General features: G+C 42.0%; 1 protein-coding gene across 1 annotated transcript; it reads left to right on the top strand.

The window, feature by feature from the left end:
- Positions 1 to 726: 726 nt before the first annotated feature.
- On the top strand, positions 727 to 6,276 carry LOC147603255 (uncharacterized). The gene is made up of 10 exons (XM_086796544.1): positions 727 to 1,454; positions 1,589 to 1,663; positions 3,950 to 4,057; positions 4,228 to 4,388; positions 4,508 to 4,622; positions 4,712 to 4,866; positions 5,043 to 5,094; positions 5,233 to 5,301; positions 5,453 to 5,530; positions 5,669 to 6,276. The coding sequence occupies exons 1-10, from the start codon at positions 1,041 to 1,043 to the stop codon at positions 5,906 to 5,908; spliced, it is 1,467 nt and encodes a 488-aa protein (XP_086652670.1). The 5' UTR covers positions 727 to 1,040; the 3' UTR covers positions 5,909 to 6,276.
- The last annotated feature ends 7,438 nt before the right edge of the window (positions 6,277 to 13,714 follow it).

The raw sequence follows: 13,714 nt of genomic DNA, 5'->3' as shown, positions 1-13,714 counted from the left end.
GGAGACTTACATGTCTTTTAAGAATTAGTAAATCTTTTCACATGTATGATTGTTTCAGCGGTCGATGGCATGGCATTACATGTGGAGACTTACATGTCTTTTAAGAATTAGTAAATCTTTCCACATGTATGATTGTTTCAGCGGTTGATGGCATGGCATTACGTGGAGACTTACATGTCTTTTAAGAATTAGTAAATCTTTCCACATGTATGATTGTTTCAGCGGTTGATGGCATGGCATTACATGTGGAGACTTACATGTCTTTTAAGAATTAGTAAATCTTTCCACATGTATGATTGTTTCAGCGGTTGATGGCATGGCATTACATGTGGAGACTTACATGTCAAGTTTTATAAATTAATGCATAACACACATCATGTTTTAACATGTTGATATCTGTTTGTAAACATTTCCTCTAATCTTCACTCGACTAAATAATCTTCACTCGACACACTACCCGTGTAAAATCTAGTTTTCTCTTATCACACGCACGTGCACGTGCATATACATGCACACGCACGGGCTCTCTTAAATGTAGGACAATTTATTTATTTTTTTAAAATTTTGGCGACTACTAGAAGGGAGCAAAGTAACGTGGAGGTACCAGGTTCGATCCCCTAACTGGACACCCGATAGTTACCTTGCCCTCGCTTTGTAAAGGACAATTTAACTAGTGTCTCAAGTGTCTCTCTTTATCAAAGCGTTTATTGGATGGCGTGCATGTACATTGTACACGCAGGATAGTGTCTCAAATGTAGGCTAGACACTCTCTCTTTATCAAAGCGTTTGTCGGATGGCCTTTCATCGCCCACTCACGACAAACAAACGCAAGGAAACAAGACAGGGCCTTCGGCAGATCCCCCTGCCATAGGCCTGCAGTGCACTTGCACTCTCATTGTCTCTTCTCCGGCATGCACGTACCTTGGAGAGAAAGTGCAGAGACCACTCTTTAAACAATCCCTTAATTCCTCAAACGGGTCTCTGCTGAAGCCGCCATAGCCAGAGGGTTCTGTGAAGAGCTTGCAAGCTGCAGAGCAGCCATGGACTCTGCGGCTGCGATCGCGCGATCCGCCTCTTTTTCTATACAAAGGGACTCCATCTCGTCCCCTTGTCCTTCTTCTTCTTCGTCTTCTTCTTGCGCATCAAAGAAAGCAGGCAGGTTGAGCAGCTCGAGAAACGGGGTAAGCCAAGGGATGGCGTATCTCTGCGTGGGGGGCCAAGAAGGGGGCAAGAGGAGGCGGAACAGGGGCTTCTTTAAAGATCAAACGCAGGCGAAGGTGAAGAAAGACAAAGCAGCGGAGGAGTACCCATGGCCGCTGAAGATGAAGCTGGAGGAGTTTGCAGGATCTCAGCTCACGTTCCTCTCCCGCTTCAAGCCGCTGGCCAACAAGCCCAGATTGGCCCCCCTCCCCTTCGAGCTTCCCTTAGTTGATCTCGAGAAGAAAATCAAAGAGGTAATAAGTCATTTTAAAACCTATTTGCTTACATTTTATTTTATTTTCTTACATATACTCAAAACCTGATCATGAGATTAAGTCATAATGATCATGAGAACAAGCCATGGAGTTCATGTGCTGCATGCATGCAGGTCCGAGAGCTTGCGAGCAACACCGGGATGGACTTCTCGGAACAATTATCGGATTTACAGGAGAAGTATGATCAGGTATGAGGAAAGATCATAAATAATTCCAGACCGTCGTAACGTCATCTGAGCAAGTCTTGCTTGTCGCAGCATCGCGCATGATCTTAGTTGATCAAATCAAGTTTCCACCTTAACCTTTTTTCTCCTGATGAAAGTCACTCCTAAACACCCAAGTAACACAAGGGGGTATTTCGCTTCCCAGCAGACAAGCTGCAGGATGAGCCCCAATAATGAGCAGTACTGGAGAGAACACGCTCAACATTGTTAGGAGAACCACGACCTAGGATCACAATTTTTGATGTCCATGGCAGCCAATGTTGCACCATAGTTGATGAGTCTTTGAGGAGAAAGGTTTGCATGTTGTTGTTTGCACAAGTGCCGCAAGTGAAGGTGGAGATGTCAGCCACAGGAGTGCTAACAATGGAAGGCTTAAACATATGATTAATTCTAAGCAAACTAGATTAACACTAATCCCAATGATCTAGCAAACACGATCTTTTCCCAAGAGCTTCTAGCTGGGAAACTCTTCCTTACTGAGGACAACGCTCTCGATCTTGGGCTGCCCTAGACATTTCCATAAAAACCTTTTCTGATGCCATCATTTAAGCCATTATCATGTGTTAACTGCATCTTCCATCGGACTTGGGGTTCTCTTTCTTTTCAACTTGCTCCTGTTTTGATATCAAGCTCCCACTCAATCCTTTGCAACTCAATTGAAAAGCTTTCCTCCGTGGTCTACTAAATGTTGTGAAGCATGTTGAAGGAGCTCATTCCTACCTAAGTCTGCAATACCTAACCTTGCGGCTACTTGTTCAAACTCTACTAACTATATGCAAACTTGGCTATGTGTGCAAGATCTATATCGAGAAGCCTAACACACAAGCATAAAACCGATTGTAGGTGCAAATACACAAATTTTAATTTGGCTACCTATGCAAAATCGCAAACCCTCCTTTGTTGCATGCACTTCTTGCAAACCCTAATGCAAAATCTAGCCTTGGATGACCTAGATGCTCTAAAGATTAATGCTGATGTCATGTTAGTGGTAGTGGAAGATTTAAATAGATGATTAATGCTAAGCAAACTAGATTAATTATAAGCCTAAAGATCTAGCAAACACACAAGAGAAGAGAGAGACAAGAGATGTAACCCTAATCTACTATATATTGCAAAAGACGTGAAATTAATCTTGATAAATACAAGAGGTGTCTTGCCTAATTCATAGCTTACCTAGTGATCCGATGCCTTCGGCTATTGTTGTCCTTGGTCTTGGTTGTCTAGCCCTTGGTCTTGGCTCTGCAACCTCTATCTTTGAATGCTCATGAATGACTTGACCTCCCATTATATAGGGATCTGATGGCAACTGGTATTCAGGTCAAGCCATCCATTTTCAGGTCATAAAACATCATCTAAAAGGTCACTAAACATGTTTATATTGTGCCCCTGTTGCATGTCTTGGGCACCTCCGGATGCTTTTAGGGTTGCCAGAATGCCCCAATTGGTCCACACTTGGATTTTGCCTAAAAGGCGGCTACAAGTGGGAAGCACGTCCACATCACACGTGATTAAGGTGTGCATGTGACATTGTCTTGCAAAGGGTTTTGAACCTACAACCTCTTTTTTGGGATTTTTAGCTGGATTGCACATTGTTATTGTCTCACAGATGCCACAGATGAAGGTGGAGAGCGCTGGCGGGGCTGTCTGCTTGTCCATAGTTCTAGTATGGGACACACACAGGCCACACAAATCCCCTTTTGCTAGGGAGGTGTACTATTACAAGATTCCTTTTTGGATTTGAGCTGGATTGCACGTTGTGATTACAAAGTGGCTGCAGATGAATGTGGGGGGTGTTGGGCAAGAATTGATGATGTCCGATTGTGGGCGTGACAACTATCATGCCCTCCTGTATGGGACACACATGAAGTCCCCCGTTGCGAGGGAGGCCGCCTCCAAGTGTTTTTGAACGTGGCAGGTGAAGGTGGAGAGCGCCGGATTGTCCATCATGCTCTCTTCTACAAGTAACAAGACACACAGACCACCTTGTGCAAGGCCTGTTCTCCTTTGAACCCACAGCCCTACTTTTGGGTTCTGTGGGCTCTAACCACTAGCTAATGCATTGGGGGAGACATTGAACCTATGGTAGCTATAATTCAGTTAAATCCCATCTCGATTAGCATCATATGCCAAAACATCATGATAAAAATTTAAAGATTACGTTGTTTGCAACTTTTGAAGATTTAAACAAAGCACATCTTTCTTGCTCCCTTCGCCCACCATTTTTAGACGAAATCTTCATGTGAATTGCAGGTGCGCAAAGATTTATACAGTCAATTGTCCCCTGTTCAAAGATTGAGTGTGGCGCGGCATCCAAACAGGCCAACTTGTCTGGATCACGTTTTTAACATTACGGACAAGGTTTGAACGTTGGGCTTAACTGTACGAGGTTTAAGAAATACCATTCAACTCATAAAATTTTCAAGGTTTTCATTCTTGCATAGCATGCAATCTTTCTAAACAAGGTTTGGCGTAAACTCTATTATAGCGCATTCAAATTTTGACTCATCAAATGAGATTGTGGTATTCAGTGGATAGAACTTCATGGAGATAGAGGAGGGTTTGATGATCCCGCACTCATCACCGGTATTGGCAAAATCGATGGTATGAGCTTCATGTTTATAGGGCATCAAAAGGGGCGGAACACTAAAGAGAACATATACAGAAACTTTGCCATGCCAACTCCCAACGGGTATGAATATCTACCTAATGTTTGTGTTTTGTGTATCATAGATTGGATAGATTATCATTACTTCTGTAGTGATTAAGCATATACATCTGTGATTGCCTTTTGTTTTTGGGGTCACCCAGGTATCGGAAGGCTTTGAGAATGATGCGACATGCCGAGCATCATGGTTTTCCGATTCTTACTTTTATTGATACTCCTGGGGCTTATGCAGGAATTCGAGCAGAAGAGCTAGGGCAAGTAAGATATATGCTCAACCACGGTCCACCTTAATGTTGTCTGTAACACTGTTTTGAGGAGCTCAGAATTCATCTGTGAGTTCTTTGTAGGGAGAAGCTATAGCTAAGAATCTCAGGGAGATGTTTGGCTTGAAAGTTCCTATCATCACAACTGTTATTGGAGAGGGTGGATCTGGTGGAGCGCTAGCTATAGGTTGCTGTGACAAGATGCTCATGCTAGAGAATGCTGTCTACTATGTAGCTAGGTTTGGATTCAAACTCTCTTTGTAAAAAGTTTAATGTGATAGTGTAGAAACAGTGTTGATGTGCATGCACGTTCATACCCATGTGTGCTGAGAGCTCTAAGTTCTGATGCTAAAAATTTTTGAAGGATTGTTTAGCATTGATAGAGCATGTTTGCTTTGGTATGGTTTTCGTGTAGTCCGGAAGCGTGTGCAGCCATTCTATGGAAAACTGCAGCAGCAGCCCCAAAGGTAAGATATGGGATCACTCATCGCATGTTTGCTAATCATGGCCTTATCTCCCCGGTCAGTTTGGACCTGTGGCCTGCATGTGGCTGTTTGGCTTGTATGCTGCAAGTATTGAAGTGATTGGTGTGGTTGGTTTTCCAGGCAACAGAGGCATTGAAGATCACAGCTCAGGAACTGGTGAAGCTAGATGTTGTCGATGAAGTTATTCCCGTAAGCATTCTTCCCCAGAGTTTCTGAAAGTGAATACAAATGTTGCACGTATCATGTGATGGGAATTCAAGTAATGGATTAAATGTTTTATTAAGTGCTTGGTATTTTGCCCCTAGTGCAAGACCCTTATCACAACCTTGAATTTTTGCAGGAGCCAATTGGTGGTGCACATTCGGATCCTGTCACAACGTCATACAACATGAAAGAGGCTATAATTCGACACATGCGTGTAAGTAGCATGTACACGCAGATGTTATGAAAGAGCTTGCAAGCAGCTTTTTTGTGTGTGGTTAAGCTCCATTATGGGAGAAGGATTGCAAGACCAGTAGAAGATAACATTCTTACAACAGTATACAAATTACTGCAGGAGCTCCTCAAGCTGCAGCCCGAGCCACTGATGGCACAGCGGCTAGCAAAGTTTCGGAAAATAGGCTCTGTTCAAGAAAACGTAAAGGTGGATTCCTTCATCAAACGAAACATGAAGAAACGTGAAGCGCCTCTTGAGAGTGATGAGCATAAACTGCTGCCACCTTACGTGCATCAAAATCTGGAGCTAACCCTGCAGAATGCATCTCTGAACGCTGCAAAATCAAGTGACGTGGAGTAGAGCATGGCAGGCAAAAACCCTCGACAGCTGCAAAGTCTGCCACAGGAGTAGAGCATGGCAGGCAAAAACCCTCCACAACTGCAAAATCTGCCACACAAAGCTTAAAAGATTTTTTTTGGGGCGCATGCTAATAATGTAAATAATCCTTATATGGCAGAGATCTGATCAATATGTTAGGAAATTGTCCTTTGGAGCTCTTAGTTAACACTATCATGTGGGGACTGTTACTTGCAATCTGCAAAATGTATTGTGGGGATTATCTCGTTATATAGTGCCATTGAACCGCCCTGTATAGCTTTGTCTGGCTCTTTGAAAAGAAGGAAGAATGTATGGAAAAGATTGGATTCTATCGTCATGTTTTGTAATCATGACGTGAGCACTTTTCCCAATGATTTAGGATGATGACAGGAGTGGAAAAAACAGGTGAGTGAGTGAAAAAGGATGCAGAGAAGAGTTTTCATAGGCACACCTAGGTTATGAGTCAAAATGGGTTTTCAAATTCTGAAAGGCTCATAACTCCTCCTTTCCATGTGACAAAAGCCAAGGGACCACACATTGTGGGTTTGAAGTTCTCCAAAAAATAGAAAGCTTCCATGTGGTGAGAAATGATAGTGGCTTAGAGATGACATGGAAAGCTACTTGGGACAGTTGTGTATTGAGATATATTCCATGTAAAAGGTGTCTGCTTACTCCTGGGTCATGTGAATGGATTACTAAAGCACCAATAGCATCAAATAAACTGCAATCAGAAGGCATCGTTCACCCACTGGTGCTTTCCATAGTGCTTTTTTCAAGCCCCTTTATTGTCCTTTTAGGTTGGGGCCTTCATTCCATATTAATCTTCTTGCTTTCCAATATAGCCTAGTCTGAAACAAAAAACCTCAAGTCATTTTGACACGATGAAGTTATTGTTAGCCCTTACGGCTTATCATAGCACAAAATAGGATTCAAACTAGTAAAAGAAAAGCCTGCCTTTTGGTTAGTGTAGTTGCATTGAGTATATGCTTTGTACAATGTTCAACACAATGCTTTGTAAATGGGGAATCATTGTAAACCCCATTTTGAGTTGAAGTGGATTAAATTTTTGTGGAGTCCAAGCTTGGGCTTTTGTTATTGACCTATTGTGGTGCCACCCATTATCAAGAATAAAATTGAGTCTCATAAAAAAAGCTTCCTCCAGATGTCATTAAAAAAAGAGTTGCGTCTGTTAGTAGGTTGTGGTCATCATTGTGTTGGATTTTTGGACCATGGTGTAAGGTGGTCTCTTTTTATGCCTTGAAGTCTTAAAATACCAAGTGCCTTCCAAAGTATGCCACTTTTGTTGCTTGATACTCTGTTTTCACATTACTTCAATACACATACACTTGCCATTATGCCTTTTCAGGGAATTGAAAAAGATGACCACCATAAGTGAAAATGCTATGTGAAATGTACGAGTCGCAAAATATGGTGATTGCTTTTGCATAAGTCATGTGGGGTATTATCGCCGTTTGAGGTCTAACTCAACTTCCTCGGTGGTAGGAAAGAATGACCCAACCTAACCGTACTTTTTATGTCTCGTCTTATTCGGGGGGTGTCGGTATTCGACAGCCTAGAATTTGACGTTTGGAATGGCACTTCTTGTTGTGGACTGAGTCTAGTGCTAGTTGACAGGTCCATGCCCACAGATTGTGCTTCTTCATCATGACTAGTTTGGAGACCGAAAAATCTTCAGGTGATATCAATGATACTACTGGACCTGGTTGGGGAGGGTGGTTTCTCCTCCTCCCCAAACCTAGCGTATCTAAGCCTTTCTTCCATGGACTCTTCACTACTAGTTTCAGCGGTGGTCAGGTTTCTTAAAACACTCAAGTGTGTGCTTGCGGAATGTCCTGATTCCCCACTTCTTTGGTAGGAAGATCTTGGGTGATTTGATGCACTATCATCGCGCGTAAGATTGTCTCTGATGAGTTTTTCGGATCTTAAGTGCATGTATGTCGATTTGATAAGCTATTTGTCAATCCAATTTCACTTTGCTTCCGATTCTATCGCTCTGTTTCTGAAGTCATGAAACAGCAGAGAATGTTCCACGTCGTGAAATTGCAAGAAATGGTTCACGGCGTGAACGTTATCCTGCACTTTCACGTGCTCAAATTTTTTTACCTTTCGAGTTAGATTTCCTCTTTTTGGTATAGGACGCTCTCCTTAACCAATCCTTGTGGCCTTGGTCTGTCTAATCGTTGGTTTTGGTCAACCCGTGAATCTGCAGAGAATGTTTCACGTCGTGAAATAGTAAGGTTTTCATGTCGTGGACGATTAGAAAGGGGTTCACGTCGTGAACTAGAAAGGGTTTCACGTCGTGAACAGCTTCAGAATGTTTCACGTTGTGAACACTCTACTGAACTTTCACGTACTCAAAAATTTCGGCAGATTACGCGGTATCAGAGGTGTCAGGATAAGGTTTTCTATTTTTAGAAAGATAATCCCGTGATTTTCGACGTTAATTACGCGTGCGGCGTGAAACTGTAGGAAATGGTTCACAGCGTGAACGGTTTTTTCTGTAATTTCATGTGGAACTTCTCGGGTCAAAAGTTTGTTTTTTGGGTGCGTAATACTTATCCAATTGATACCAAATCGATTGTGTCACTCTTAAGGAATGAAATGCAAGCTCTTGGGAGAGTCAATGGTCTCTTATGTTTTTGTTTTTTATGAATTTTTGAAAAAGAAAGAAAACAACACACCAACCTGCTGATGCGAATATCAAATTTAACAAGAACAAACAGTGAAGTCTTATCCTAAAACCACTCCACCATAAACATACACAACCAATTTCTCACAATTTTTTCCTACCACACACATCTTATCCATTCATTCACGTTGGTGTTTTCAATGATGCGAATATCAAATTTAACAAGAACAAACAGTGAAGTCTTATCCTAAAACCACTCCACCATAAACATACACAACCAATTTCTCACAATTTTTTCCTACCACACACATCTTATCCATTCATTTTCCACATAATGCACTACCAGAATGCAAGGGCAATAATGCATCCTATGCAATGAGAGCTGAAACTCCAAAAGAGGATTGTTTGCTCTTGTGAGTCCCTCATATTCTGCAGAGCTTGACAAAGAATCCAAGATTGTTTCATCAGTAATAAACGGTTCAAGATTATCTTGCGAGATAGTTTTTCTTACCTCTTGAGCATGCCTCGTTGGAGATGGGGTAGGTGTGCCAGTACCTCCTTAGGGGTGAGAGTGGTAGTGGGAGAATCTATCTCAGGAGGATAAATATCTTGTTTCTTCAGCTTGTATGAGTGTTGTTGGTTCTAAAGCTGTTTCTATTGATGTGTCTGCCAGACTGGAATCCTTGAGAGGAGATAAGTCAGTAAATATAAGATGGACAGGGCTTGCTGGGGGAGTAAGCTGTTGCTGAGGTTCCTATGTTATCTGACTGAGGATATTTTCCTTCATCAGTGCCTCCTGGTATGTACGGATTTCGGTGGCCACTTCTTCCTCTAGTCTTTGTGACTCTGCTGCAACATCGGTGATTACCTCCATCATCCTTCTATCTGTTTTCTTCTTTCGATCTTTCTTTATCTACTTGATTATTTCCTTGGATTCCATTAAGATGGCATGTCCTTCGTGTACCTCTTCAGCTGTTAATGTGGGCTGATCTGGTAGCAGGGCGACCAACTGCATGTGTTCCTCCGGTTCAGGCTCCTTGAGAGGTCTTTTGGCAACATGATTGAGCACTTGTGTGAGAAGGTAAGGGTTAGATATTTTAGACTAGTGGGCCTTTAAATAGTTCTCCATCTCTTTATGTAGATACAATGCCCAATCTTCTTCCTTCTCTTCATGTACTTTGGCGATTCTATTGAGATCCACTCTATTGTATCTGTCTACATGCTTTATCTGCATCATTAAGGACATTGCCCTGCATGCCTTCTCTGTAGCTTCATCTTGGATATTTTCATATTCTGCACCATTCGAATTATAGGAATTCTTCTTCAGCATGTTCTTCAAAGGCATCTTGTCAATGTTGTGTATGTGGGCCCTGATTGCAGTTGGAAGTTGAAAAGATTCTCTTATTAAGTCCTCTGTGTGATGAGGAGATCTTCAGTAGTGCCATTTTCCTTGTGGTGATTCTACCTCTTTTGCTTTGCTTGTCATATGTCTTCAAGTAGTCCGCATAGAGTTCTGTGTGTCGATAGTCCGGGGGAGTATCTTTGCCATGTTGAAATATACAAGTAAATGGGTGTGTGCGGGAACAAGCCCTTAGCAAGAGGCTGTAAAAGAGAATCTGTAAAAATGAGTGTGAAAAGGTGAGAGGTATTTACTGGGAGAGAATAAAGGGTAGCATAAGAAGATTTAGGATGTGTGGAGATATTCTGGGAAAAGTGAAGAGGTGGAGAGAATCAAGCAAAAGAGGTGGAGTGAATCAAGGAGAGATCAGTGGGATTAGATGCTTGGCATCTTGTGGATGTAAACTCTATAAATTGAGGCATTGGCGTAATGAGAATTTGTTGGTTTTTGAGTATCCATGCCTACATTAAGCTGTCAATTAATTGCTCACTAATCTCATCTTAATCATCGTCTAATATCTTTGTTAATGATGTTGATTCTTGCATTTGATCCACCATAGCTCATCACTTTTCTTGCATTTTAACATAGTATCAAAGATAGGTTAGGATCCATCCAATTTATGAGCTTATTATCTTGCTAATTATCCTATTAATTAGGATTAAGAGAGAATAAATTTTTTAGCAAGTTCTCTCTGTATCCCTAGCTGGTGGAGAGGCTTGATCTCCCTCCAGGCTTAACATTAGGCAATAGCCTCTTAGCCACACATAGTTAACCCTCCCACGCATCATCTCATCTAATCATATCTTCAAACCACCATAGGGACCTACAAAAATCCGTGAAAACGCCAACGCCTTTTTCTAACAGTAAAGCTGCAAAATTGTCTTCACTACTTGGAATTGGAAGCAAAGGAGCTGGCCCAAGAGGTTTTTGGATGCTTTGAGCATGCTGGTGGCCTCACAATCTAGAAATTCTTCAAGGAAAAGTGGAATCAAGCTCTGCATCAAATCTGCAACAAGCGACTTTGGTAAAACAGAGATTAAGCATTCAATGTTTGGTCAAATCTTTTGTTTCTTGGCTTGATCCTCTACTAAACTAACTGCTATTGATGGATTTAAAAGGAGTTGAGCTCATTTGAACTCTAAGGCCCCAGATCTGGCCTCCCCGCACACTCTGTTTTTTTATACACAAAACAAGGGATTATTTTACTAATCAAGATTAATCAACACTAATCACTAGTTTTTGGTACAATTGAGGGTTCAAATTTACCATTGGGTATCGGATACAGATCTCTATCACTTCAGATTATAATTCGGAGATGGTTTGATACTCCAACCATTCAGTACAGATTTGTTACCCTTGGCTTTATGTAATTTTTGGTGAATTTATGCTGATAAATCTGTTGTAATCATCACCTAAACACCAGATTGAGTTGTAAAAGGGTAGACACTGTCCTTGAATCTTGAATTGGATCAAGAGGTAAGACCCCCTTCACATCATCATGAGCACGTCACAAGAGCTAGCTAAATTAATGGGGAGCAGTTTTATACATGGCAAACAAAAACCATGTATTTGCTCATGAGGAAAAATCTGTGGGGGCTAGTTGAGGGAAGAGATGAATGCCCAGAGGTGATTGGAAAAAATGAGTGGAAGAGAAGGAATGAGAAAGCATTAGGACTCATCGTACTCAGTTTAAATGATGAAATCATTCACCACATCATAGAGATATAATGGGCAAAAGATGCATGGGATGAACTCAATACATTATTTGGCACTCAAGCAAAAAATTCAAAGATAAATCTGTTAATGTAATTCTACAAATTTGACATGAAGGAAAGTGAACCTTTAATCACACACTTGAACAAATACAAAATCATTAAGCAACAACAACTGGCAGAGCCACCATTGGTAAGAAGGTAGAGGATGATGAGGCACTAGCAGTGCTTCTGAAGAGTGTGGACAAAGGTGAATATAAAAACATTGTGGCAACCTTAAAGAATGTACTTGAATTGAAGCTACATGAGATAGAAGGAGATCTACTAGAGCAAGAGACCAAGGTCAAAGAGAAGAAATGGGTGGACTCAACAACTGGAGAGAAAAAAGCATTCTTCACCCAAGGAGGATTCTCACGAGGACGAGGACGAGGAAGAGACAGGGGAGGAGGAAGGACCTTCACTTGCCACAACTGTGGGAAGCCAGGATACATGGTAAGAGACTGTTACAACAAACCCAGTGGAGAAGGAAAAACATCGGCAAACTTCATGGAGACTCCTAAGAAAGTGGAGTCTGATCATCTTTTCTGAGAGAGAGAGAGAGAGAGAGAGAGAGAGAGAGAGAGAGAGAGAGAGAGAGAGAGAGAGAGAGAAACCCCACAACCTAATGTAACCTGCCCCAACAGAGTAAAACCACCTTTGAGCTATCGATGGTGTAGGCCATGTGGTAGATGTATGTGAGCCGCACTTTAGTCAAGGTCACGGGCACTTATAGTAGTAAGCCTTGGACACATAGAGAGAGAGTGTGTCAAGGCTTATGAGTTAGGGACTTGAGGCACTGGTCGCGGGCTACCAGAGGGAAACTTGGTATAGGGTCCAGGTGTGCTAGGATTATTCACTTGAGGGGAGGTGTTGAAATATACAAGTGAATGGGTGTGAGCGGGAACAAGCCCTTAACAAAGAGGCTGTAAAAGAGAATCTGTAAATGAGTGAGAAGCAATGAAAAGGTGAGAGGTATCTACTGGGAGAGAATAAAGGGTAGCATGAGAAGATTTAGGATGTGTGGAGATATTCTAGGAAAAGTGAAGAGCTGGAGAGAATCAAGCAAAAGAGGTGGAGTGAAATCAAAGAGAGATCAGTGGGATTAGATGCTTGGCATCTTGTGGATGTAAACTCTATAAATTGAGGCATTGGCCTAATGACAATTTGCTAGTTTTTGAGTATCCATGCCTACATTAAGCTATCAATCACTAATCTCATCTTAATCATCATCTAATATCTTTGTTGTTAATGATGTTGATTCTTGCATTTGATCCACCATAGCTCATCACTTGGCTTGCATTTTAACATGTCATTCTTTCAAGACCAAATTTGTCTAATTTGGCCTTCACTTCAGCATCTTCTACTATCTGTAGACACTCCGGGATGTGGTACTGGAGAGTTGCCTTTCCATGGGTTGTAACAATTTCCTTCTAGAGATGAGGGTCCCATGGAACGGTTGGGCGTAAGGACCCAAGAAATTCATCTTTCGTTTTTGTGTCCCCCGTCGTTTTTGGCTAGCTGGAATCCAGTGGCACTGCTTGCTTGAGTGGTAGATGGGTTCTCGTGGGCTTCAGACTCCGAGGCCGACAGGCACATAAGATCAGTCGAAGGAATAGGTTAGTATGGTTGAAGAGAGTGTTAGTGTATGAGAAATCCATTGGTCGATTAATAGTCAGTTTATGGTAGAGTAGGAGTTAGTACGTGAATGTGCAGGCCGTGAAAAGGTGAGGCTGTGAAAGTGCAAGAATAGCTTTGACCGTGAAAGGCTCAGGCGTGAAGGGCTTTGACATGAAGGCGTGAACAGCTTTTACGTGAAAGTGCAGGAATTGTTTCGTGAACGGCACTGGCCGTGAAAGGCTCAGGCGTGAAGGACTCTGGCCATGAAAGGCTCAGGTGTGAACAGCTTTTATGTGAAAGTGCAAGAATTGTTTTGTGAACAGCACTGACCGTGAAAGGCTTAGGCGTGAATAGCTTTTATGTGAAAGTGC

The sequence above is a fragment of the Cibotium barometz genome, chromosome 64 (assembly GCF_041138505.1).
Source record: "Cibotium barometz isolate CiBa-2024 chromosome 64, ASM4113850v1, whole genome shotgun sequence".
NCBI classification, from domain to species: domain Eukaryota; kingdom Viridiplantae; phylum Streptophyta; class Polypodiopsida; order Cyatheales; family Cibotiaceae; genus Cibotium; species Cibotium barometz.
The sequence above is the reverse complement of the archived record's forward strand: the minus strand, read 5'-3'. Positions and strand labels throughout refer to the sequence as shown.

What these genes read in the sequence shown, in the direction of transcription:
- LOC147603255 (XM_086796544.1), top strand. Translation starts at nt 1,041, where the DNA reads ATGGACTCTGCGGCTGCGATCGCGCGATCCGCCTCTTTTTCTATACAA. An exon ending in TCGAGAAGAAAATCAAAGAG is followed by an intron (nt 1,455 to 1,588) that starts GTAATAAGTCAT and finishes GCATGCATGCAG; the next exon opens with GTCCGAGAGCTTGCGAGCAA. An exon ending in GCTGTCTACTATGTAGCTAG is followed by an intron (nt 4,867 to 5,042) that starts GTTTGGATTCAA and finishes GTTTTCGTGTAG; the next exon opens with TCCGGAAGCGTGTGCAGCCA.